At 37.2% G+C, this 20,346-nt stretch overlaps 1 protein-coding gene across 23 annotated transcripts in view; it reads right to left on the reverse strand.

Annotated features, from left to right (window-relative positions):
- Positions 1 to 20,346, reverse strand: part of rimbp2b (RIMS binding protein 2b) — a 224,815-nt gene that overhangs the window by 55,202 nt on the left and 149,267 nt on the right. For 13 of the 23 annotated variants that reach the window (XM_058784429.1, XM_058784428.1, XM_058784426.1 and 10 more), the window contains 10 exons: positions 20,167 to 20,281; positions 19,567 to 19,692; positions 12,938 to 13,104; positions 12,254 to 12,422; positions 11,852 to 11,914; positions 10,967 to 11,070; positions 9,727 to 9,759; positions 7,929 to 8,000; positions 7,614 to 7,748; positions 1,032 to 1,068 (listed from right to left, as the gene is read on the reverse strand). In XM_058784429.1, coding sequence (XP_058640412.1) covers positions 1,032 to 1,068; positions 7,614 to 7,748; positions 7,929 to 8,000; positions 9,727 to 9,759; positions 10,967 to 11,070; positions 11,852 to 11,914; positions 12,254 to 12,422; positions 12,938 to 13,104; positions 19,567 to 19,692; positions 20,167 to 20,281 — 1,021 coding nt within the window. Of the gene's footprint in view, positions 1 to 1,031; positions 1,069 to 2,479; positions 4,495 to 4,971; positions 5,006 to 5,449; positions 5,520 to 6,609; positions 6,655 to 7,613; positions 7,749 to 7,928; positions 8,001 to 9,726; positions 9,760 to 10,966; positions 11,071 to 11,851; positions 11,915 to 12,253; positions 12,423 to 12,937; positions 13,105 to 19,566; positions 19,693 to 20,166; positions 20,282 to 20,346 lie in introns of those variants that run through there. The other 10 variants (XR_009272449.1, XR_009272450.1, XM_058784445.1 and 7 more) reach the window with 8 other exon arrangements.

Consider the following 20,346-nt stretch of genomic DNA (forward strand, 5'->3'; position numbering starts at 1 on the left):
TTTTATTGCGTGTTGGTTGTCATTGGTTCAGACTTGTCTCTGCCGGTCAATTTGGATTGAATATTTAATTTTGGCTGCAATATTGTGTGTGTAGAGAACCAAACATCCACAAGAGGCTATTAATAGTGCTTAACCTGGACCGTCAGGTAAGATCTCTTAAGACTAATCACTATACCTGCCTTTTGCGAAACAACCAAATCTGGAATTTTCTATCCATATTCAAAGACAGGTATTTAGTTGTAAATAATCTACATATTCTATAATACAATTCAAAATTCCATTAACTTCCAAAGAGACAAAATAAGTTATCTTCTTGCTCCGCAGTTTAATTATTTTCAGAAAAACTACGCACTTTCTCTCTCTCTATAGCCTATATATATTATGTTTCTTTCGTAATTCATTTTCTATATACACTACCTGTAAAGATGTCCTCATTTTCTGAGTTTCATAACATGTCATAACATTTCACAATTGCCAAAAGATGATCTCAGGGCAGAATCAATTTTCCTCAGTCAAATGTAACATTTTATTAAACTAGATAAGATTTAGAGATATTTTTGAGCAGAAAGTGTTATTGTGGATGAGGATATTGGTTTCTATTTATTAAGTCATAGCCTACATAGTGAACGGAAATTTTAGTGTTAAATGTGGATCAGTCGATATTATTACTGTGACTACGGTGACCTATTGCGAGTTTTACGACAAATAAGAGGACTTAAAAAAAAAAAAGGACATTTAAAATTCAGTTTCAATCGCGTCTTTAAATCGCCAGTACAAACAATCATTTAGCTATATTTATTACAGCCTACATAGGCCTAATGAAAAGGTTGTGCTAAATTAAATTAATATTTTACATTCAACATAACTGAGAGGGAAAAAAGTCATCCTCAGTTTAATTTTAGATTAATTTCTTACGGTTTTGTTAGTGTATACAATTTTATAGTCTAAATAAAACAACGAAATTACGTTTTTGTGACACATTTCTTCGAGTTTTGAAGTAAAAAATGCATTTAGTAATTGTAACTGATTACCTGGATGTTTTGACGGTGATACAACGTCACTACGAACCTGAAAGAAATAAAACATTCAACTTATCAAGCGACTTTGCATTAAAACCCACATCAAAACCGCATTAAAACAAATGTTTCTTCTGTTCATAAAACAATGATCTTACCTGAACAGTCAGGAGAGTCATAAGTAGTACTTTACAGTATATTAAGTCCATTGTTTTCAAAGGAGTTTTTAGCAATAAAAAAAAGTTACAAACTTAAAATCTATATTGCGCCGTTAATGGTAAACAAACAAAACCATTGCGCTTATATCAATGTAAAGATATTGTTAGGGTATATTTGTAAGAAGAAGAAAAATATGAGTGCGTCAGAATATGATGTTCAGTATGACCAGCAGGTATGAAGATCACTTGTAGTTGGAAGATAAATTCAGAGTTTGTAATCCATCGTCTTATTAAGAGTCCGTGAGTGTCGCGCGCTGCGCTCGAGCTCTGATGAAGATGAGGAACAAGCGCTGCGCTCGCGCTCTCATCAGTGGGTTGAGCCCTGAGCCCTTTGGGCGGTAAATGTTACTACACTGTTTTCTATGGGACACGAAGTTGTTTTCCTGCAGGGGGCGTATGGAGGCTCAAGAAAGCCGAATCCCCCATTTATTCGCATCTTTGACTTAGTGTATATATTTTACATTAGAGTTATGGTGTAACGAAATCTGTTCAGTACAAAAAAAAATAAAATAATAATAATAAATTACCTGACATCTGAAAGGAATTCCGTTTCGTCAGTCTCTATAACCTTACACGGTAATCTCAAGCAACAGTTATTGGTTTATCCAGAGTAGCGTTGAGATTAGTAACAGGTACCCACTGACAACGCCGCCTTTATGGTGCTTCTGAATTCACACAATTTGTTATATTAATAACGACAACGAGTATCGCTTCAGTGTATTAAAATTCAAATACACAGCAAACAATTAAAAAAAAAAGTTAACCATTGTGCCATTCCACTCACTTTTTCTGCTCCAGTGATGATTGAGCATCTGGACGTGGGAATCCTATGAGCTCATTTTTTTTAGATAAAAAAATAAAATAAAATAACGATAAGGTGGAGCTGCAGCGCCAAAAACAAACCGAGTAGCCTACATGAAAATGTGGTTAGTTATTCTGCAAAAAATGTTTGTGCAGGACGGAACGGAAAAGAGCAGGTAAGAAATAAATTATTACTGTATTGTTTATGAGTGTGTTTGAGAGAGAGACCTTTGATTTTACAACTTTACAATGTGGTAGGTGATATTAAAGAACAACTACATCGGCAAGCAATTATGGACTTTGGGCGCCATCTTTTGGAAGTATGTGATTATATTTTATCAACCCTATAACACCAAAATAGCTCATTCACTCACCTGTAAAACTGCACAGACTTGACTTGGGTTAATAAAATAAACACATACAACGGTGTGTATAAAATATCAAATTTATTTTGTTATAAAACTGCACATGCACACTCACACAATATTTGATAACCATCAATATAGGCTTATAATTCTTTTTCATAAAGCTAGCACACAATTGCAGACTTTAAAACATTATGGTTTGAAGACACCATGAGGAAAGCTTGCACTGTCAGATTATAAAGTTTAATGTACAAAAAAGGCAGTCTGAAAAGCAAGTATAAACATTTAAAAAGAATGTACAAATGGGCAAAAAGTACAAAAAGAGCAGCAGTCACTCAAACATGTAGAAGCGATGCTCTGTAACATCTTATGATTAAATGATTCGGCAAAAAAAAAGAAAAAAAAAAAAGTTATTCTGATGAATTAAAACGCCTGGAATTTTGGCTGAAAATTGTACAAGATATACAGAATGTTTCTCATACATTCCTGTTTTTTGGCAGTCTCGGTCCATACTTGCAAACCTACTTTTAGTATCTTGGTTCAGGACAAAATGAAGGGGTGAAATGACAAACAAATAAAATGAACAATGTATGGAGAAGAAATACAGTACAGACTGGATGAAACGGATCACGGAGACGGGAAGGTTTTCCTTGGCCATACATTCACAATTGCTCATTTCCTTCATCCTTATCAAGTACGAAATATGTGCATCATGTTATTCGAATGATTTGAATGCTGGGAGAGGCATCAGTGAGTCAATAACCAAACTGATTTATGTAAAACTGTGAATAAGTTGTGCTAAATAAGTGGAAATCAAGGACCATCTTTGCAAAAACATACAAAACTTCTGTGTAAATCATAAATAAAAAGATTCTCATGCAAACTGTTGCATTCAGCTGCACAATTTACACGTGAATGGATTTATGAACCATTTGTTCCTTCCAAAGTGTTTAAACAAAGTTAGAATCCCTCCTTCCCCACTTTTGACACCCATTGCAAAAAAAACAAACAACACAACACTTGGTCACACAGATTCGAAATACACTGTTTTTTCATGAGAAGGAAAGCATCGACATGACTGCACACGACACAGACAAATCTCACCCAACTGACTGGACACAACACAAACCATTGTGCATTGAATAAGGCAAATATGAGGAGGCTCACTTCCACTAGGAGTTTCATGACCTGTCAGTACTTAAAAAAAAAAAAAAAAGTGGCAGAACACACCGTTTTCCCTCATGGTATTTGTAGAAATATAAGCTGTGTCTAGTCACTGCAAAACCTACATTTCATATTTGTGCTAAACTCCTAAAACTTTGTGCTAGGTTATTAGGTTATTCTCTGAGAGCAGCAGGTCTAGATGAAAAATGTGCCAAAAATACAGTTTAATTATAATAATAATAAAATACAGTTTAATTATAATAATAATAGTATATTTGTTAAATTAAAATATAGAATTTTCTTAAATTTAAGATATATTCAATTTATTATAATTATTATTATTAAATATTGAACAACTTTATTAAAAAAATAAGAAGAATAAATTGAATATCCACTAAAATGAAACAATTAAATTGAATAAATATAGCTTTTATTTTATTATCCAAGAACATCCCTTCTATTGTATATTTATAACAAGACATCTTAGTAACTCACATTAGTGAGCATTTCTGTGCTTTTGAGAATCAAACATGGGCAAACAGAACTTTTCAAAGGCATAAAGCTGAAGTTGTGGTCATGAAAGCCCTAGTTTCCACCATTTCCCTTTTTCTTTTCCATGGCCAATCAATTTGACTACAGAAACAGAAGATGGGAGAAATGTTCTTTTTCCAACCTTCTAAGGTAAATTCTCCACAATTCCAACCTCCTTAACCCGGCTGCTGTGAAGAGAGTTATGTGAAACTATTTGACAGCACCCAGCCTTTTCAATAGATTCTTTCCTTTGGAGAGCAGTCCTGTTTTCTTAGAGTCAGCTCGGGGGCGCCGGATGGGACTGCCGGGCCCCTGGGCTGCGGGGCCGGACCCCAGGATGTGTGGGCGCACTGTGGGGGTGGCACTTCTTCTGGGAGGGCCCGCTTTTTCCACGGGAACCTAATGGAAGACCCGCAAGGGACAGTTCAGGGCCGGATGTTTAAAAAGAAAAGAAGGTGTTTCTTTGCCTTTTAAAGCATCTCAATGTCATTACTGTACAACAGACACTCCATCTCCTCTCACAGTCCTTTCTGTCCCAGCAGGGCCACCATACAGTCAATTATCAATCAACAGTACATTTTGCATCATGAATAATACACCCAGACAGTAAGGGGCGGCGTTCTAAACAGTAATCTTTGAATGATATGTGGTGAAACCCGGAAAATTGAGTGTGCTTCACTTAAGATTCTAGCTAAACTCTCATTAAAACATTAATAAACCTGTTCAGACTGCAAGTGCAACAAAATATCATAAGAAATGTACTATTTATACACAGTAACATGACAGTAATCTAATTTTTAGTGACAATCAACTAATTAGGAACTCCTTAAAGGTAAAGCTCAACTAGAGATGAGCATTTGCTGAAAATGTACTCACCCTCAGGCCATCCAAGATGCAGATGAGTTTGCTTCTTGATCAAAAAAGAAAGAAAGAAAGAAAGAAATTTAGCATTACATCACTTGCTCACCAATGGAGTGAATGGGTGCCGTCATAATGAGAGTCCAAACAGCTGATAAAAACATTACAGTCTGACTAGATAACTTTTTCAACTTTTTTTTTTGTCATTCTGACGGCACCCATTCACTGAGCAAGTGATGTAATGCTAAATTTAACCAGATCTGTTCTGATGAAAAAACTCATCTACATCTTGGATGGCCAAAGGGCGAGTACATTATCAGCAAATTTCCATTTTGAGTGAACTATTCCTTTAACAGCAAAAACATCTTTTACATGCCACAATTTGCCCTTAATATCAGTTGTATAGTTGCATAACACAAAATTTAAATTAATATTCATGCTAACAGCAACATACTCTATAATGGCAATGAAAAGAGAAGATAAGTATTTAATTTACCAGTCTTTTGAAGTAATCTATCACCTTTCAGCATGGTAACTTCACCAAGGGTGTTGGAGCCAAATCAAACCTGCTTTAAAAAAGCTTCATTTACAAAAGTGGCTGCAAGAATGCATAAACTTAAAAATCAATTCAATCAAGTTTAGGAGACAGTATATAACTAAAATCTACTCTTTAGATAGATATAGGTAATGATACTTATGCTTGCTGAACATGTTTGATCATTCCTAGAGTTAATGAAAAGAGTGCACCCTAATCACACACACACCTTTATGATCTGGCTGACCTTGCCAATGTCCGATATCCATTTCAAAAGCATTTCGTGTGAATTCGTGCTCAGTGTGGTATGATAGGGTGCACAGCTACAGGAGAGGAGAGGGTTTGTCCCAGGGCGTACACTAGGAATCTACTAAACTGCACACATTAGAGAAGAGAAGGGGTGGGGGTAAGGGGTCAGGGGTCCAATTCTGACCGTGCAACAATGGCCTTATAGCTTCTTATGACTTACAGTAGGAGTCAATGAAAGACGAACATTATAATGGACAACACCCAGAGAAACAACTGAAGATACCAGCTGTGCCTGTCTAATGCACTGACAGCAGTGGACCAATCACAGCTCTCTGAGCAGCCGTACGTATAGTACTGTTAACTGATGCACAAAAATGTGAATTCCATGAGGTCATAAGAATTATAGGGGTGTTTTGATGAGTAACTTGGTCAGTGCATGTATCTGTATGGAACTTGTGGGCATACTGTCAGTTTTAAACTGTGCAATTAATTAAAATGTAATTTTAATTAATACAAATCTTTTTAAATAAAAAAAATCTAGTTTTAATAAAAAATATTTGTAACCAATTTAGATCTTTAATAAAATTTCATTTAAATTACAAACATTAAAAATGACATAATTCTATATTAATATGATATAAATTATAAATATAAACAAAAATATAAATATTAGTAAATAATAAACATATTAATCAATACATATTAATGAAATTAATGCGACCAATTTGAATGGATCTATCATGTATATGGTTGGTGTGAATGTGACATATGTGCGTGTTTTGTGCATACCGGGAGCAATAGTAATAAGGACCCGCGTCGTGTGCATTAGACGAGGACAGCGTTATTTGTGGTATCCTCTGTTGCTCACTTACGTGACAGATACTGAGCCGTTACGGAGTGAAATGAACACTCTTCTTCTGTTTTGCCAAGCAAGTGAGGAAAAAAAACAATGCCATGATGTAATGCATCTCAATTGTCTGCACAATGAATATGAAAAAAGAATCACAAAACTTTCAGTACAGAAAAACCTTGATGGGTCCTGATGATTGAGCAGAACATCCATCAGCAATTATATTTTCTTTTTTCTCTCTTTTTGTATACAGACCATTGTACAATATCTACATCTACAGATAAAATCATTCTTGATAACTCTCTCTACTTGCAACATTTGTTTTGTGTCTTTCTTTAAATTGATAGTCTTATATATCAGCAATATACAAAAAACAATTCTTTTGGAAACATATACAAAAGGGTTTAAGGTTGTTGTTGTTGTAGTTGTTTTTTTTAAACTGGTCTCAATCCGTTAAAGCACCTAAAAAAATTTCACGGTGGTGTTGAAGCATTCTGAAAGAAAAAGCATGCAGTTCTACAGTTCTACATGGAATCAGTTCTCTGTACATCGAAACTATCTTCTCTATTATAAATTGATTTCACTTTTAAACACAGTTACATTCATAAAGCATCTATTACAATGCCTCACTTGTGAATTAGGTAAAAAATAATAGTTTTTTAGTGCTTCTTTTTCCAGAAATAATAACAATAAACAACTAATAATCTGGCACGTCACTTTGTGTGAATTCTTCTTTTCCAAACAATGCTTTATGAATATGCAATTTCATTAACAGTTCACATTTCTCATCCGCAGAACATCTGACATAAAAATAAGGTTCCTCAGTCTTGTATTTTACGGTATGTCTCTGTGTTTAGTAAGCTGTCTCTCTTTTGTTTTCTGTTTTCCTTCAATGATCCGTCAAAAAAGCAACCGGCTGTCACACAACACAAACACAGACGGAGAAGAGGAAAAAACAGCGGAGCAGGAAGGAGATTAAAAAAAGAGCGAATGGATGACAGAGGGCTAGTGTGAAACAGGATGTACCCTTTTGTTCTTTGTCCGGGACGGGTGGTCCTGGGGGTGACGGCTCGGGGTGTTAGTGAGGTAAACCTCCACGTCATCAGGCACTTCTTCAAGAAAGTTGGAGGGGACCAGACCCTTGTGTCCATTGAGCTCCCCCTGAATGAAAAACAGAAGATATCATGCATCTAAGGCTAAATGCCAGTGTGACGGCTTTCCTGTGTTCAGGGCTGAAAGCAGGAATAACCTCGAACATGAAAGAACAGCATTAGGTGTTTTGCAGAATAGTATGGTGTCTGGACCAAAAACGTGGTGTAGATGGTGGAAATAATTACTCACGTAATAAAAGCCATCCTCATCAATCTCTCCAAACACTGTGATCACGTCGCCGGCACAAAACGTCAGCTCAGCCTGAAGGACAGAAAAAGTAAAACATGTTAGATTTCAGTCACTGTTCATATCTGTCACAGAGCTAATTTAATATGCAACAGTTACAACCACAATATAGATGTATTAATCACTTTAAAGGATCAATCAATCATAAATCAGCCTGTCTGTCTCTATCTTTATAGCTATCTATCTGTCCATCCATCCGTCTATCTATCCATCCATCCATGTCTGTCTGTATATCCATCCGTCCATCCATCCACCTATCTATTTTCCATCTAAACATCCATCCATCCATCCATCTATGTCTGTCTGTATATCCATCTGTCCATCCACCTATCTATTGTCCATCCATCCGTCTGTCTGTCTGTCTGTCTATCTATGTCTGTCTATCCATCTGTCCATCCACCTATCTATTGTCCATCTAAACATCCATCTATCTGTCCATCCATCCATCCATCCCTGTCTGTATATCCATCCACCTATCTATTTTCCATCTAAACATCCATCTATCTATCCATCCATCATCTATCTATCTATCTATCTATCTATCTATCTATCTATCTATCTATCTATCTATCTATGTCTGTCTATCCATCTGTCCATCTAAACATCCATCTATCTGTCCATCCATCCATCCATCCATCCATCCATCCACCTCTCTATTTTCCATCTAAACATCCATCTATTTATCTATCCATCCATCCATCCATCTATCATCTGTCTATCTATGTCTGTGTATCCGTCTATCTATCTATCTATCTGTCTATCTATCTGTCTGTCTATATGTCTGTATATCTATATGTCTGTATGTCCGTCTATCTATATGTCTGTATATCCATCCATCCATCCATCCATCCATCTATCTATCTCCGTCCGTCCGTCCGTCAAATCCGTCCGTCCGTCCGTCCGTCTATATATATGGGCACTTTTTTCACTTTTGGACACTTGTACACTATAACTTTTGACAGAATTAAAACCTAAATATTCAACCTACACAAGGTTTAGTCCTAACTGTATATTCATAAAAACAAACCTACGTAAATGTCAGATATCTAAAAGAATCTCTACGTACTTTATTAGAAAGAAAATGAAATAGCAATAATTTATAGCAACATTCTCTACTTCAGGTCCAAAACAACATCCACCAAACTTGTGAAATACAAACACAGATCAACCAACACTGGGCAAGGCAAGTCCTCACTGTCAGACTGGGAGCTGTGTTCACAAACCACAGTGATTATGTAACCCTTTATCTCCAGTCCAACGACAGCAAAAACCACACACAGAGATCTCAGTGTCACAAATAACCATTCCCTATTCCTTTCATAGGAACTCACTCACTTACAGCAGAGCAGATTTCTCAACAGCCTGTCACAAAGCCTTCATAAATGCATTATAATGATTCATAATATCCGATAAATGCATGCATACACATTGGAATTCATTTAAATGCTTATCTGGTTCGCTAAAGCATAACACTAACACTACCATCATGGAATATAAAGCGTCCTGTTACGCTTATTTCCTTAGAAAATCATTCATCAAGCAAATTACGAAGGCTTTAAAACACATTCAGTATGAAATGTAAATGTATTGCACATGCATTATGATGTTTGGGTCCCGTAAGTGAAATGTCCACACACAGTACAGGTGCTGATGCAGTGCAGTGAGCTCCCTCAGCAGGAAATAGAGTGTCATTTGGCACAGGCTCAGTGAGTGTAGACTCACTACTTCCTTCCACACTCACCTCCTCACTCTGCAAGCTGCCCCCATAGCGGGCCTGTGCGCCAGCGGCAATGCAAAGGTGACAGTAAGTAACAATGGGGTGTAAAAGACTTGGAAATACTAATTATAATATATAGTTGTTGTTGTTTTTTTTTTTAATGGATTTGGAATTGAATTGGACAAATTTGATGGGTGTTACTACTAAAGACACATTTCAACCAATTAATTATTTTAAATGTATTATTTTTTAACATTGCTCTTTCTTTTTTGTTGATGTTTTTATTAGAATTTTATATCAAGTACGATTACACTTAAACACAAGTAAATATGTAAAAAAGAAGCACAGCAAGATTTATGAATGACAGCAGGCTTGGTTGTCAGGATGGTTATATGAATCATTTAGTTTGATATTATTCTATTTTGATGCCCTCTGATGGATACATTCAGAAGCGCTTATTACCAACTTTAAAGGTGAAGTTTGTTGGGTGGGACTAAATTATTAAAATAGTTTTCAGCAACTGAAATAAATCTAAAATATAATACTGTATATATTTATATTACATGAAAAACCTAAACTTTCAAAAAATACACTAAAATTAGAAATGTAGCCTTGGAAACTAACTGAAATGAATACTTCAATATCAGTACTAAAATTACAAAAATATAGCTAGAAAAATAAGGCTAAATACAAATATATATAAACTAAACTAAACTAAACTAAACAAAATGACAGAAGCACATGACACAATTACTGAAACCCAAATTACAATTAAATTAAAACCTGAAAATATAAAAAAAAATCATTTAAAATATTATGAATACTATAATAATGTATAAATAACATTAATATAACACTGTGGCAGAAAGGGGGAGATTTTGGGAAACCTGTTTGAAAACAGTGATTATATTTTTTAATTCTATTTGGCAAAGAAATTTCACACTTCAACTTTAAAATAATACGTTCACAGAAGAAAGTCATACAGAACTGGAATGACATAACAGTGTGTAAATAATGACAGAACTTTAATTTTATTTTTAACCAGAACTTAACCTTTAGAGCTGCCATGTGCCATCTGAATGAACAGTAACATAAAAAAATACAAGCCACATTGTAGCCGCAAAATCAAGGAAAATAAGCTGAAAATGAATTTGGTGGCTATTACAGAGGCAGACATCCAGGCAAGCCAGCGTAAAATCAAAAGCTTATGGGTTGAGACTGTAAGTGCAAGAAAAAGCCCAGACAAAATGAACTCCATTAGTACCTCCACATCCACGTTAGGAGAGCTCTCTCTGGGGTCATAGTCATACAGGGCCACCATCCTCCGCGTCGACACTGGGTGCTGCCTTCCACTCCTTTTGTTCCTCTCTGAAAAAAAAGAGGTTAATAAATGAGCAAAACTAATAAAAAAGTAAACCAAGGTACTCTCTGATAATTAAAATTAAACATAAATATGTGAAAAAAGAGCATGATTTATGAATGACAGCAGGCCTTGTTGTAATAATGACATCAAAACAAACTCATTTACATGTTATTCATCTCATTTTTTGCTCTCTAATGGATAAATTTAGAATAGCATATTACCAACTTTGTGAAGCATTTTTCAGTGTTAAAATACTTTCTACTGTCTAAGCCAAAACAGCAACACCGACACAACCAACAACATTTAATATTATCACCATTTTTAACAACAATAAAACGAACATTTAGTAGACAAGTTATTAATATCGAATCCAAATGTCCACTATTCTGAGCTGTGAGGTCCAAAAGTTTGAGTATACAGCATATTGAACATTTCAAACTGAAAATGGAAAGAACCAGAGTAAAACAAAGAAATCAAAAGTAAATCTGTGACACTGATCATGTAAATTCAGTGTAAATGGTGAGATGTTCTCACTTAAAGCTCAAGATGCTCTAAAATACAAAAGAGAAACATTTTAAGAGCGGTTTCAGACTTTTGGACCCCGCTGTTCAATCTGCATTATTTCCTGTATGAGGTGTCAGTGGGAACAGAAAGAAGAAGTCATGCTTGTGTGACATTCAAGCGTTGAAGGGAAACTTGGAGGTGAGCTGTGAAAAGGCACTTAAGTGAAAAAGAAAAGAAAGGTTTGAATGAGAAAACTGGTCAAGAAATTGTGTGGGCACAAACCTCTCTTGGATTTCCTGGACCTGCGATTAACTGAACGGCCATCTTTGAACCTATTACAGTTTACTTGAAGAGAAAAGAGGAAAGCAAGAAAGAAATGGAAGAGAGAGAGGAAAGAATGAAGGTAAGGAAGGCACAGGATTTAAAGGAATAATCCGTCTGTGACATTTTGCTATGATTCCTTTTGTTTTCCTCAGATGAAAGAAAGTCATATAGGTTTGGAACGACATGAGTGATGATAGAATCTGAGAGTTATATAGAGAATAGTATGGAAAAGGTAGAGGACTGGCAGACTAGCACCATGTTAATCTAAAATAATTCAGAAAGAAAGAGAATAGTCAGAAAATGAAGCACAGAGGGGTAAAATAGGCAGGGGCTCAGTACAAACTACCTGTTAGTTCATACCTATTTTCTCAATGGGCGTATTGAGAGGAAGGAACCCCTGTTTGAGCAGCTGGTCCATCATTTCATCATCATCTGTCTGGATCTCTGAGACCATGTTACAGGGGATGAGCCCCCTGCGGCCACAGATCTCTGCCCTATAGAATCCATCTGTGTCCTTCTCTCCAAACACCTGGACAACACAGCAGGGTCATAACTGAACTCGTTTCATTGCATTTTTAATTACACTCTCTCTAATGTCCTGCACTACTGCTCTACTCAATTTTGTACAGTAGCACTACTTCTAATGTTTTCTGTCTTGTTTTATTCACTTATGCTTACATATACATATACATATATATATATATATATATATATATATATATATATATATATATATATATATATATATATATATATGTATGTGTGTGTGTGTGTTTGTGTATATAATAATAAAAACAAAGTAATATAACATTTATATTAAATATGTGTATTAATAATCTAACATTATACTATATAATTTAATAATCATTACTTTTACTACTGGCAATTAAATTTGTGCATTATTATATAAACATAATTATCAATTATCTGTATCGATGCATCCCTAAATAGAGTAGAAATAAAAAGGTGGAAAGAAATGAAAAACAAGCTATGGAATTAAATGTCAGTTGAGAATTGCTTGACATCAGTCAGTTCAGATCAAACCTTTATGATCTGGCCCTCCTTGAAGGGAAGCTCCTCTACAGCAGCATCGGGGTTAGGAGACATTGACAGGGGGTCGTAGTCAAACATGGCCACAAAGATTCGGGACAAGTCCTCTGGCTCTGACTCATAGTAGTCTGGAGACCGCCGGTCCCGTCCTCCATAACCATCTGAAACACAGGAGAGGGCAAGCTTCTGCTACACACAGAAACCAAAGGACATCTAAAGCCCAAAAGAGACCGTAGCACACTTAACCTAATCTATATCCTCAGAGGCATCAATCTGTGACAGCTAAATAATATTAAGAAAATGATATACAGTATGCTGCTATATGACTATATTATGTACCATTCCTTCATATTAAAACTGATAAAAATGCTAACCACACTTGATACATATGCATGTTCTCTATACATTAAAATTATCTGGCGCACAGCACACCAGTGGGATAATACACAAGCATGCTGAAAACAGAAGAATGCAGTAAGAACATGTTTGAAACTGCCATGCATATTAAAAGAACAAGGAAAGGATAAAAACATTGCTGTTTTACTGTAAAAATATACAGAGCATTCTTGGACAGACATGCAGCAACTCATTACCAATACTTTACTGGAATGATCCACTACCAATCTCAAACTTTTTTCTCTCATCTTATACCAAAGTCTTAGAGAGGAGTAAATAGTAGACCATGCCAGTTAATTAAAAGTGTATATGGAGCTGACAGAAGTGAATCATGCACCCTGTTACTGATAAGGATATGTAGAACATTCACAAGCTGCATTTAAAATCACAGTAATTTTCATAGTTCTCCACGAAAGTTGGCATCTATGCTCTGTGTGCAGTCTTACAACTTCCAACAGAAGAAAGATATTCATGCAAATGAAACAATCAAGGATCTCACAGGGAGCTCAGTAAAAGATGGATGATGAGGAAAAAGGCAACAAGGGGAGCAAGAGCAGGAGAAGAGGGGTTCACAAACACTGTCTGGTGTTTTAGACCACACAATGAGCACAAAGAAAGGAGCAATCACCTTTACAGACTGAAACCCTAACCTAATCCTAGTTATCTGTAACTAAAATAAAGACAAATTAACATGGGGTGAAAAAATAAAGGTAAAATGTACAATAAAATTACCTCTTGATTAAAACCTAAATATACATATAAAAGGTAAATGAATCGAAAAAATAGCTCAATAAATGTACCTCATCCATCTTTGTCTTTCATATGTTAATGAGAGGCTCCTGCATGTCTACTCTTCTAAGTAATGGCAGCTTCTGTTCTTTTTAAGGTTAGAAATACAAATAAAGCTCTATTAACTGTATCTGAGATATGCTTCCGGTTTATGTTTGTTTACAGTACTACATATACAATTTAAATCTGTAGGTTTAAAAACACGTGAAGCTTGTAATTTTGTCTAAATATATGTGCTTTTTTAGCTGAACAACTGTCCCATATTTTAATGTTAAGATTATCGCTGAACTTCTGTGTCGTTACAGTGAGGGAAAAATAATTTGATCCCCTGCTGATTTTGTACGTTTGCCCACTGACAAATAAATGATCAGTCTGTAATTTTAATGGTAGGTTTATTTGAACAGTGAGAGACAGAATAACAACAACAAAATCCAGAAAAACTAATTTCAAAATTTGATCCCCTATCAATCAGCAATATCTCTGGCTCCCAGGTAGAGCCCTGCATTTCGGCCCGGGCCCGACGGGCCCCGACTTTTTTACGTCCCTAGGGCCGGGCTTCGGGCCAATTTTCACGACATAGTTCAGACAAGGGCCGGGCCTCGGGCCTGTTTTAGTTTTCTCCTTATTTTTATATTTTAGACATCCATCAATGTCTAAGCCAAGTGCTTAGAAAAGCGCTATATAAATGTAAGGAATTATTATTATTATCAATTAGTGATGAAAAAAAGAATTGCCGCGCTGGTGGAAACAACACGAGACCGTGCCGCGACTGTGAAGAGCGACTCGACGGTGTTTAGTGTCCAGCAGCAGCGATCGCGCCATCAGCGCAGCTGTTCTGCGTTCAAATACACGCAATAAAGCTTGCTGTAAAGCCCCAGCAAAAGTAATTACCATGAATGTGTCCGAGGGGAATAGTAAGGAGATATTTGAATTACTTACTAATAAACTAGTGTTTTCTGTGTCAGTGTTGCATCAGTGTGGATTCATCTCCTCATTAGACACGCCTTTAGAGAGAAGTGCATCTTCACGGATTATGATTATAATGAATGAGTTTTTCTTTTCGATTTGATTTATTTCGTTAAGTAGTAATTTAAAGCTTTCTATAGATATATTTATCATGTCTGTGAGGCATGTATTCGCTGACTTTCGGTTCATTTTTGTGAAGCGCTCTGTTCAAGACGAGACGGCAGAAAGCGTATCGTTTTCTTAAAAGCACAACGTTTTGTTGATATTGTGAGTGCACACAAATAGAAGTAGACCCTTTACAGTTCCGAATGATGTATTACTCTTACCTTTATGAGCAAAAATTACGGCCTATTTTAAGTTGTTTCCATTGAAAGGCTGGTGCCTCCATGTCCTGCGCTTTAGCTTCCGTTCTCCGCACAAACTATTGGAGCGCACATTTATCTAGGTTTAACCTTTAAACATTGTTATATGCTTGAACTGTTTTAGTATATCTATAGATTTTATTTTAGGCAAGTCGTGATGATTTGAGAAGGCTAAATTGATCAAACATGCTGATCAGCCTGCCGGTCTGCCACTGGCTGCTTGGTAGTTACTTTAAGAAAGAAATAACTTGTTTAACGAACAAAAAATGTGGGCTCGGGTCGGACTCGGGCCGGTAATTCTGATAAGCTGTCGGACACGGGCCGGGCTAGGGCCTGAGCATCTCGGGCCAGGGCCGGGCTAGGGCCTAAATTTGAGGCCCGTGCAGGGCTCTACTCCCAGGTGTCTTTTATACAGGCAAGGAGCTGACATTAGGAGCACTCTCTTACAGGGAGTAATCTCAGCGTGTTACCTGTATAAAAGACACCTGTCCACAGAAGCAATCAATCTGATTCCAAACTCTCCACCATGGCCAAGACCAAAGAGCTGTCCAAGGATGTCAGGGACAAGATTGTAGACCTACACAAGGCTGGAATGGGCTACAAGACCATTGCCAAGCAGCTTGGTGAGAAGGTGACAACAGTTGGTGCGATTATTCGTAAATGGAAGAAACATAAAATAACTGTCAATCTCTCTCGGTCTGGGGCTCCATGCAAGATCTCACCTCGTGGAGTTTCAATGATCATGAGAACGGTGGGGAATCAGCCCAGAACTACACGGGAGGATCTTGTCAATGATCTCAAGGCAGCTGGGACCATAGTCACCAAGAAAACAATTGGTAACACACTACGCCGTGAAGGACTGAAATCCTGCAGCGCCCACAAGGTCCCCCTTGCTCAAGAAAGCACATATACAGGCCCGTCTGAAGTTTGCCAATGATTCAGAGGAGAACTGTGTAAAAGTGTTGTGGTCAGATGAGACCAAAATTGTGCTCTTTGGCATCAACTCAGCTCGCCATGTTTGGAGGAGGAGGAATGCTGCCTATGAACCCAAGAACACCATCCCCACCGTCAAACATGGAGGTGGACAACTGCACCGCATCAAAGGGACGATGGACGGGGCCATGTACCGTCAGGGCCAGGGCATTGAAGCCAGCCAGGGCCAGCCATTGAAAATGGGACGTGGATGGGTATTCCAGCATGACAACGACCCAAAACACACGGCCAAGGCAACAAAGGAATGGCTCAAGAAGAAGCACATTAAGGTCCTGGAGTGGCCTCGCCAGTCTCCAGACCTTAATCCCATATAAAATCTGTGGAGGGTGCTGAAGGTTCGAGTTGCCAAATGTCAGCCTCGAAACCTTAATGACTTGGAGAGGATCTGCAAAGAGGAGTGGCACAAAATCCCTCCTGAGATGTGTGCAAACCTGGTGGCTACAAGAAGCGTCTGACCTCTGTGATTGCCAACAAGGGTTTTGCCACCAAGTACTAAGTCATGTTTTTTTTTTGTCAGTGGGCAAACATACAAAATCAGCAGGGGATCAAATATTTTTTTCCCTCACTGTACAGTACATGTTTGTGTCCCTGTAATTAGCCTATTTGTGAAACTTTAAGGTCTAATGGTTTAGAATGGACATGACAGGAACTGAAAGATTGGACACGACTTTATTTTGAAAAGTTTTTTTTTTCTTTTTCTATTTATTCAGGTAGAACTGCTGTGAGACACTGTTATTTTTTAGAAACTGAAGAACCTAAATTTTAATCTGTGATAATCAGCATGTCACAGAAGCAGTCAGTAGAGCTTAACTTGCATTAAGTTAAGAAATAATAATTTAAAGACCCCATGAAATCATCTGAAAAATGCACTCTGCTTTTCTGAATTGATGTTTTTCCTACTGAAAAGGGGAGTTTAGGTGGGACAAAAGTATGCTAACAGTTTATTTTGTCAGCATTTAGGAGTAGACTAGAAGACAGATGACCTCTGGCCTGTTACACAAGGCTAGTTGGACAAAGTTTGAGTTTCAGAGTAGGTTTAGAGTTTAAAAATATATATAACAAAGAGCTTTAAAGAAAGGTAAGTTTACCTATATATATACATACATATTATATATTATATATATATATATATATATATATATATATATATATATATATATATATATATATATATATACACAGTGAGGAAAATAAGTATTTGAACACCCTGCTATTTTGCAAGTTCTCCCAATTAGAAATCATGGAGGGTCTGAAATTGTCATCATAGGTGCATGTCCACTGTGAGAGACATAATCTAAAAAAAATCCAGAAATCACAATGTATGATTTTTAACTATTTATTTGTATGATACAGCTGCAAATAAGTATTTGAACACCTGTCTATCAGCTAGAATTCTGACCCTCAAAGACCTGTTAGTCTGCCTTTAAAATGTCCACCTCCACTCCATTTATTATCCTAAATTAGATGCACCTGTTTGAGGTCGTTAGCTGCATAAAGACACCTGTCCACCCCATACAATCAGTAAGAATCCAACTACTAACATGGCCAAGACCAAAGAGCTGTCCAAAGACACTAGAGACAAAATTGTACACCTCCACAAGGCTGGAAAGGGCTACGGAAATTGCCAAGCAGCTTGGTGAAAAAAGGTCCACTGTTGGAGCAATCATTAGAAAATGGAAGAAGCTAAACATGACTGTCAATCTCCCTCGGACTGGGGCTCCATGCAAGATCTCACCTCGTGGGGTCTCAATGATCCTAAGAAAGGTGAGAAATCAGCCCAGAACTACACGGGAGGAGCTGGTCAATGACCTGAAAAGAGCTGGGACCACCGTTTCCAAGGTTACTGTTGGTAATACACTAAGGCGTCATGGTTTGAAATCATGCATGGCACGGAAGGTTCCCCTGCTTAAACCAGCACATGTCCAGGCCCGACTTAAGTTTGCCAATGACCATTTGGATGATCCAGAGGAGTCATGGGAGAAAGTCATGTGGTCAGATGAGACCAAAATAGAACTTTTGGTCATAATTCCACTAAACGTGTTTGGAGGAAGAAGAATGATGAGTACCATCCCAAGAACACCATCCCTACTGTGAAGCATGGGGTGGTAGCATCATCTTTGGGGTGTTTTTCTGCACATGGGACAGGCGACTGCACTGTATTAAGGAGAGGATGACCGGGGCCATGTATTGCGAGATTTTGGGGAACAACCTCCTTCCCTCAGTTAGAGCATTGAAGATGGGTCGAGGCTGGGTCTTCCAACATGACAATGACCCGAAGCACACAGCCAGGATAACCAAGGAGTGGCTCTGTAAGAAGCATATCAAGGTTCTGGCGTGGCCTAGCCAGTCTCAGACCTAAACCCAATAGAGAATCTTTGGAGGAGCTCAAACTCCGTGTTTCTCAGCGACAGGCCAGAAACCTGACTGATCTAGAGAAGATCTGTGTGGAGGTGGGCCAAAATCCCTCCTGCAGTGTGTGCAAACCTGGTGAAAAACTACAGGAAACGTTTGACCTCTGTAATTGCAAACAAAGGCTACTGTACCAAATATTAACATTGATTTTCTCAGGTATTCAAATACTTATTTGCAGCTGTATCATACAAATAAATAGTTAAAAATCATACATTGTGATTTCTGGATTTTTTTTTAGATTATGTCTCTCACAGTGGACATGCACCTCGATGACAATTTCAGACCCCTCCATGATTTCTAATTGGGAGAACTTGCAAAATAGCAGGGTGTTCAAATACTTATTTTCCTCACTGTACATACATATACACACATATATATATATATATATACATATATATATATATATATATATATATATATATATATATATATATATATATATATATATATATATATATATATACACATATACATATATATATATATATATATACACACACATAATAATAAAAAATATATATAAATGCTAAATAATTGCTCATGTGTAATGGTAATACATTAAGGATATTATATATAATTCATCGGCATACTTTGATTTCATAAGGGTCTTTAAACAAGATACTGTTGGTAATAATGTGATATATTAGTTCAAATTTGTTCCGGTAATTTTTGTTAGATTTTTGTTTTCTTTTTCACGCCACATACCATATCGGTGCTCTGTTCGCTGTGGGGGCCATTTCCTGTGGTGGGCTACATTGGTATAGTAAACATCATCCTTGATAGGTGAGAGGTTCCCCTCACTCCCCTCACTGTTATTCTCCACGGTGATCTCTACGGAAACACCAATCAGAGCATTACAGCCACAGCCCCTCTACTCAGCCCGTGAGTTGTGGATTATGACATTTTCAAGGCTCTCAAGGTGTGTTTTAGGATCGGAAATTCCATTCTATAGCATTAAAGCATCAGGAATGGCATTCTGATCTTAAAACAGTATTGAAAGCCAGCTGACATGAGTTGCTCCGGAGTAAAACAGCAATGTTCAACATGATGATGGTTTTCTAAGCGACAATGTGTGGCCTGTTAGGAGTACCAATTGTACACTAGAATAAAGCAGTTAAATAATTATTAGTGAATCTGAAACAGAATGAATGGCAAAGGTCAACCAAAAGTGACTCCCAGGGCTTACAGAACACCAGAACTGTCATCATGACATTTAAGGAAAACAGAGGAACACACAATAGGTGTCTCTTCGAAAGACACTAAAGGAAGGTAGGGAGAGTCCAAACATCATGTGACCACACTAACCAATGGAAGGGACTGTCATTGGCCTTCTCTGAGCGGGTGGACAGCCGTGACTCGTCCTACGGCCGGAATGGTCCAGTCGATCCGAGCGTCCCGTTGAGGGAGAGCTCCCTAAAATCTTCAAAAGCAAACATTAACATGTTAATCAAAGCCTGCGGTGCCTTAAAAATAGATATCCTATTA

The sequence above is a fragment of the Onychostoma macrolepis genome, chromosome 08, assembly GCF_012432095.1.
Source record: "Onychostoma macrolepis isolate SWU-2019 chromosome 08, ASM1243209v1, whole genome shotgun sequence".
Lineage (NCBI taxonomy): Eukaryota > Metazoa > Chordata > Actinopteri > Cypriniformes > Cyprinidae > Onychostoma > Onychostoma macrolepis.